Here is a 7,500-nt window from a genome sequence, read left to right as displayed (position 1 = left end):
GTCGATTTCTAGAATATGTTAGAAGCATAATATATATTGCCCCATAGTTTACTAAAAAAAAAAAGAGCCGAAAATGTCTTTGAATTTAGGTAAATGATGTTCTCTGCAAGAGTCGATACTGCCCGATTTTTTTTTGATTTTTTTTTTGATTTTTTTTAATTTTTTTTTTATATTATATATATATATATATATATATATATGCACAAAGCGTTTAGAATAAGAGGAATCGCGATGTCACGATTTATCTTCCGCAAAAGACAGACAACGGAGACAGACACACACAGACACAGACACAGACACACAGACACAGACACAGACACACACACACACACACACACGCGCGCGCGCGCGCTCGAAAAACAAACAAATCCCAAAACAACCACGAACACTGAAGATGTCTGCACACACCTCACCGTCACAAAAGGAAGGGAGAGAACAAAGCCCCACGCTCCGAGCACTTGACCAGACATGGTTGTGCCCCCTCCCGGCAGGCACTGTGGTGCTGACCCTGAACACGGCGGGCACCGGCTCCCAGGTCAACCTGACCATGCAGGAGAACGACGACTTCTCCTTCAACGGCACGACCCAAGAGCTGTCTGTCAGGAGGCAGCTGGACGCGGACATCTCCTCCACCACCCCCACCACCCTGAAGATTGTCTGTCAGGAGGCCGATAAACAGCCCGTGAGTGGTGGTGTGGGTGGTGGGTGTGTGTGTGGGGGGAGCGGTGAAGGGGTGTGGGTGTGGGGGGAGAGGTGGGGTGTGTGGGTGTGGGGGGGAGGTGGTGGTGTGCGTGTTGGGGGAGAGGTGGGGGTGGTGGGTGTGGGGGGAGAGGTGGGGGTGGTGGGTGTGGGGGGAGGTAGGTGTGTGGGTGTAGGGGGGAGAGGTGGGGGTGGTGGGTGTGGGGGGAGGTAGGTGTGTGGGTGTAGGGGGGAGAAGTGGGGGTGTGGGTGTGGGTGGAGAGGTGTGTGGGTGTAGGGGGGAGAAGTGGGGGTGTGGGTGTGGGTGGAGAGGTGTGTGGGTGTAGGGGGGAGAAGTGGGGGTGTGGGTGTGGGGGGAGAGGTGGGGGTGGTGGGTGTGGGTGGAGAGGTGTGGGTGTGGGTGTAGGGGGGAGAATTGGGGGTGGTGGGTGTGGGGGGACAGGTAGGGTGTGGGGGGAGTGGTGGGGTGTGGGTGTGGGGGAGAGGTGGGGGTGGTGGGTGTGGGGGGAGAGGTAGGTGTGTGGGTGTGGGGGGAGAGTAAGGTGTGGGTGTGGGGGGACAGGTGGGGTGTGTGGGGGGAGTGATGGGGTGTGGGTGTGGGGGGAGAGGTGGGGTGTGGGTGTGGGGGGAGAGGTGGTGGTGGGTGTGTGGGTGTGGGGGGAGAGGTGGTGGTGGGTGTGTGGGTGTGGGGGGAGAGGTGGGGTGTGGGTGTGGGGGGAGAGGTGGGGGTGTGGATGTGGGGGAGCGGTGGTGGTGTGTGGGTGTGGGGGAGGGGTGGGGGTGTGGTTTGGGGGTAGGTTGGGATAGGGAGTAGGTTTGGCAAGGCAAGGCAGATTGCTTATTTTCTTGTGCCCCCCACCCCCCACTCCACGATTCCCCCTGTGGCATCGAAACATTTGTCTTTTCCACACACCACACAAACACAGAGAGTTCTGTTAAAACAACAAAAAGAAAAACAAAAAACAAACAAACAAAAAAAAAAAGTTCCGTTCGCGCAAACACTCATAGGGAAGGTGTGTTGAAGGCGTGGGAGAGTGGGTGGGTGGGGGCGGGGTGGGTGGAGGGGGGAGGGGGTTAGGTGTTTGGAGTGGGAGCCAACAGGGAGGGAGAGTGGGTGTGGGGGTGTGCGCGAGGTTGGTCAGTCAGGATTGTGTGGATGGATAGATGGGTGGGTGGGTGGGTGGGTGATGGATGGGAAGGAAGGGATGACTGGATACAAGGGTGTGGGTGACGGGGGTGGGAGGTGGCTTTGGAGGGGCAGAGGAGAGGTGGGCGTGGTGAAATCAGGTTATTCCGGGTTTAGTTTAGGTTGATTTTTTGGTTTTAGTTTAGTGAAGCAAGTTGTGTTATTTCATTGCGTGATATTTCCTGGGTGCTAGGTGGAGATCAGCATTGTGGTGACCATCAAGGACATCAATGACAACGCCCCTCAGTTTGTCCACGACCATTTCTACGTGAACGTTTCTGAGGTGACGCCCACCACACCGCCACCTTTATGAATAGAATCATCTTCAAGCTTGATATCTTTTGTATACAACCTTCATCAGTCTTCATATCATCTGTATACAACCTTCATCAGTCTTCATATCATCGGTATAGAACGTTCATCAGTCTTCATATCATCGGTATAGAACATTCACCAGTCTTCATATCATCTGTATAGAACCTTCGTAAGTCTTCATAACATCTGAATAGAACGTTCACCAGTCTTCATATCTCCTGTATAGAACGTTCACCAGTCTTAATATCTCCTGTATAGAACGTTCACCAGTCTTCATATCTCCTGTATAGAACGTTCACCAGTCTTCATGTCATCTGTATAGAACGTTCACCAGTCTTCATATCATCTGTATAGAACGTTCACCAGTCTTCATATTATCTGTATAGAACGTTCACCAGTCTTCATATCTCCTGTATAGAACGTTCACCAGTATTCGTATCTCCTGTATAGAACGTTCACCAGTCTTAATATCATCGGTACAGAACGTTCACCAATCTTCATATCTCCTGTATAGAACGTTCACCAGTCTTAATATCATCGGTACAGAACGTTCAGCAGTCTTAATATCATTGGTATAGAACTTTCACCAGTCTTCATATCATCTGTATAGAGCGTTCATCAGTCTTCATATCTCCTGTATAGAACGTTCACCAGTCTTAATATCTCCTGTATAGAACGTTCACCAGTCTTAATATCATCGGTATAGAACGTTCACCAGTCTTAATATCATCGGTATAGAACTTTCACCAGTCTTCATATCATCTGTATAGAACGTTCACCACTCTTCATATCTCCTGTATAGAACGTTCACCAGTCTTAATATCATCGGTATAGAACGTTCACCAGTCTTCATATCATCGCTATAGAACGTTCACCAATCTTCATATCTCCTGTATAGAACGTTCAACAGTCTTAATATCATCGGTATAGAACGTTCACCAGTCTTAATATCATTGGTATAGAACTTTCACCAGTCTTCATATCATCTGTATAGAACGTTCACCAGTCTTCATATCTCCTGTATAGAACGTTCACCAGTCTTAATATCATCGGTATAGAACGTTCACCAGTCTTCATATCATCGGTATAGAACGTTCACCAATCTTCATATCTCCTGTATAGAACGTTCACCAGTCTTAATATCATCGGTATGGAACGTTCACCAGTCTTCATATCATCTGTATAGAACGTTCATCAGTATTCATGTCATCTGTATAGAACGTTCACCAGTCTTCATATCATCTGTATAGAACGTTCACCAGTCTTCATATTATCTGTATAGAACGTTCACCAGTCTTCATATCTCCTGTATAGAACGTTCACCAGTCTTCATATCTCCTGTATAGAACGTTCACCAGTCTTAATATCATCGGTACAGAACGTTCACCAATCTTCATATCTCCTGTATAGAACGTTCACCAGTCTTAATATCATCGGTACAGAACGTTCAGCAGTCTTAATATCATTGGTATAGAACTTTCACCAGTCTTCATATCATCTGTATAGAACGTTCACCAGTCTTCATATCTCCTGTATAGAACGTTCACCAGTCTTAATATCATCGGTATAGAACGTTCACCAGTCTTAATATCATTGGTACAGAAGGTTCACCAGTCTTAATATCATCGGTACAGAACGTTCACCAGTCTTCATATCATCGGTATAGAACGTTCACCAGTCTTCATGTCATCTGTATAGAACGTTCACCAGCCTTCATATCATCTGTATAGAGCGTTCATCAGTCTTCATATCTCCTGTATAGAACGTTCATCAGTCTTAATATCTCCTGTATAGAACGTTCACCAGTCTTAATATCATCGGTATAGAACGTTCACCAGTCTTAATATCATTGGTATAGAACTTTCACCAGTCTTCATATCATCTGTATAGAACGTTCACCAGTCTTCATATCTCCTGTATAGAACGTTCACCAGTCTTAATATCATCGGTATAGAACGTTCACCAGTCTTCATATCATCGGTATAGAACGTTCACCAATCTTCATATCTCCTGTATAGAACGTTCACCAGTCTTAATATGATCGGTATAGAACGTTCACCAGTCTTCATATCATCTGTATAGAACGTTCATCAGTATTCATGTCATCTGTATAGAACGTTCACCAGTCTTCATATCATCTGTATAGAACGTTCACCAGTCTTAATATCTCCTGTATAGAACGTTCACCAGTCTTAATATCTCCTGTATAGAACGTTCACCAGTCTTAATATCATCGGTATAGAACGTTCACCAGTCTTCATATCATCGGTATAGAACGTTCACCAATCTTCATATCTCCTGTATAGAACGTTCACCAGTCTTAATATGATCGGTATAGAACGTTCACCAGTCTTCATATCATCTGTATAGAACGTTCATCAGTATTCATGTCATCTGTATAGAACGTTCACCAGTCTTCATATCATCTGTATAGAACGTTCACCAGTCTTAATATCTCCTGTATAGAACGTTCACCAGTCTTAATATCATCGGTATAGAACGTTCACCAGTCTTAATATCATTGGTATAGAACTTTCACCAGTCTTCATATCATCTGTATAGAACGTTCACCAGTCTTCATATCTCCTGTATAGAACGTTCACCAGTCTTAATATCATCGGTATAGAACGTTCACCAGTCTTAATATCATCGGTATAGAACGTTCACCAGTCTTCATATCATCGGTATAGAACGTTCACCAGTCTTCATATCTCCTGTATAGAACGTTCACCAGTCTTAATATCATCGGTATAGAACGTTCACCAGTCTTCATATCATCGGTATAGAACGTTCACCAGTCTTAATATCATCGGTATAGAACGTTCACCAGTCTTCATATCATCTGTATAGAACGTTCATCAGTATTCATATCATCTGTATAGAACGTTGATCAGTCTTAATATCATCTATATAGAACATTCATCAGTTTTCATATCATCTGTAGAGAACCTTCATCAGTCTTCATAACATCTTCACCTGTTTTTGATCAGTTTTATCTTTGTGCCCAACCTTGTGTAACGCAGCTTAATGCGCTCTGCACACTCCATTCACACAATTCATGCACAACACCACCTAACAAAATCATGACTAGCCATCCACACACACACACACACTTGCACACGCACACACACATACACACACACACACACACACACGCACACACACACACACACACACACAGAGCATGTTCTCCAACTGTCTTTTTTCTTTTCTTCCTTTTTATTTAACTCCCCACGTTTGTGTTTCTATGGCTTGGGTTATGTATCTGTGTTCATATATATGTACACACACACACACACACACACACACACACACACACACACACACACACACACACACACACACTGACAAGTGTATATATATAAAAAAATGTTATATTGTGTGTCAGCGTGTGTGTGTGTGTGTGAGTGCGCGCGCGCGCTCGCGTGTGGTGCCCCCCTCCAACGAAATGGTCTGTTTCTTTCCTTGCAGACGATGAGCGTGGATCAGCTGTTTGACAGCCAAGTCAGCGCCACTGACGCCGATGCCTCCTTCAAGAACAAAGCCATTTACTACACGGTGAAGGACGGAAATTACTCGGTGAGCTGTTGCTTCAGAGAGATAAGGGAGTCAACTCTGTCCCAAGTCGCTGTCTATCTCGGTGGCACGGTTATCTCTCTTTGATTAAAGTCTCGCTGCATGCACTGCTCCACACAGAGGGCTTGAGTGTAATAATAATAATGGTACTTATACAGCGTTGAATCTTGTGCAGAGACAAATCTAAGTGCTTTCACACCAGTCATTCTCACGCACGCATAACTCTAAAACTGGAGAAACTAGAGACAAGGAAGAGGCAGGGAAGGGAGGCTATTTTGGGAAGAGGTGGGTTTTAAGGCCAGACTTGAAAGAGCAAAGTGTGGAGACTTGACGAAGCGAGAGAGGAAGTTCATTCCAATTGCAAGGTCCAGAGACAGAGAAAGAACGGCGGCCAACAGTCGAGAGTTTGAATCTGGGTATGCGTAAGTGGAGTGGATCCGAAGCTGATCGTAGTGAGCGAGATGGGAGTGTAGAGGTGAAGGCAGCCACAGAGATAGGAAGGGGCTGATTTGTGAATACATTTGTAGCATAGAGTGCTGATCTTGTACTTTATTCGGTGTGAGACAGGGAGCCAGTGGAGATGTTGCAAAAGAGGAGTGATGTGCTCAGATCGTTTCTTTCTGAGGACGAGTCGGGCAGCTGAATTTTGTATGCGCTGAAGGGACTGAATGGAAGTGTCTGTGGATGTATGTATAGCGCGTGCAGCACAACGCAACACAATACAGTACAATACAGTGCAGTCAGTGCAAAGTGGAAGTCCTTGTCTACCGCCATTTTGATGGTATGCTCTCCACTTTTCATGTCCAAAGCACTCCTCCACCTCCTCCTCCTCTTCCTCCTCCTTTTCTTTCTTCTCTTCCTCCTCCTCCTCCTCCTCATCTTCATCCTCCTCCTCCTCATCTTCATCCTCCTTTTCTTTCTTCTCCTCCTCTTCCTCCTTCTCTTCCTCCTCCTTTTCTTTCTTCTCCATTTCTTTCTTCTCTTCCTCTTCCTCCTCCTCTTCCTCCTCCTCCTCTTCCTCCTCCTTTTCTTTCTTCTCATCCTCTTCCTCCTCCTCCCCTCCTCTTCCTCCCCTGCCCTTCCTCCTCCTCCTCCTCTTCCTCCATATCTCTTCTTCCATTTGATCTGATCCACGTGGGGTGGTGTGCACGGCAGGACTGTTAATGATGATGATGATGATGGCGATGTCTAGTGCGGTGTGTACTACAGAACTTATGATGATGTTGGTGATAATGATGACGATGATGATGATGATGACGATGATGATGGTGATGTTGACGATGATGATGATGTAGATGATGATGATGGTGATGTTGATGATGACGACGACGACGATGGTGATGATGATGACAATGATGATAGTGATGGTGACGATGATGTAGATGATGATGGTGATGATGATGACTTAGATGATGATGGTGATGATAGTGATGATGATGATAATAATAATGACGATGATGATGACGACGACGATGATGGTGATGATGATGACGATGACAACGATGATGGTGATGGTGATGATGATGATGTACATGATGATGATGATGATGATAGTGATGGTGATGATGATGATAGTGATGATGGTGATGAAGATGACGATGATGATGATGATGATGTACATGGTGATGATGATGATAGTGATGGTGATGATGAAGATGACGATGATGTTGATGACGATTATCATGACGATGATGATGATGCTGATGATGACGCTGTGTGCTGTG

General features: G+C 45.5%; 1 protein-coding gene across 3 annotated transcripts in view; it reads left to right on the top strand.

Moving 5' to 3' along the window:
* Positions 1–7,500, top strand: part of LOC143289018 (cadherin-89D-like) — a 103,703-nt gene that overhangs the window by 65,262 nt on the left and 30,941 nt on the right. For all 3 annotated transcript variants that reach the window (XM_076597787.1, XM_076597785.1, XM_076597788.1), the window contains 3 exons: positions 492–682; positions 2,079–2,168; positions 5,672–5,779. In XM_076597787.1, the coding sequence (XP_076453902.1) occupies positions 492–682; positions 2,079–2,168; positions 5,672–5,779 (389 nt within the window). The remainder of the gene's footprint in view (positions 1–491; positions 683–2,078; positions 2,169–5,671; positions 5,780–7,500) is intronic.

This window comes from Babylonia areolata, chromosome 13 (genome assembly GCF_041734735.1).
Source record: "Babylonia areolata isolate BAREFJ2019XMU chromosome 13, ASM4173473v1, whole genome shotgun sequence".
NCBI classification, from domain to species: Eukaryota; Metazoa; Mollusca; class Gastropoda; order Neogastropoda; family Buccinidae; genus Babylonia; species Babylonia areolata.
Note: the sequence above shows the minus strand (reverse complement) of the source record. Positions and strands in the feature narration are given on the sequence as shown.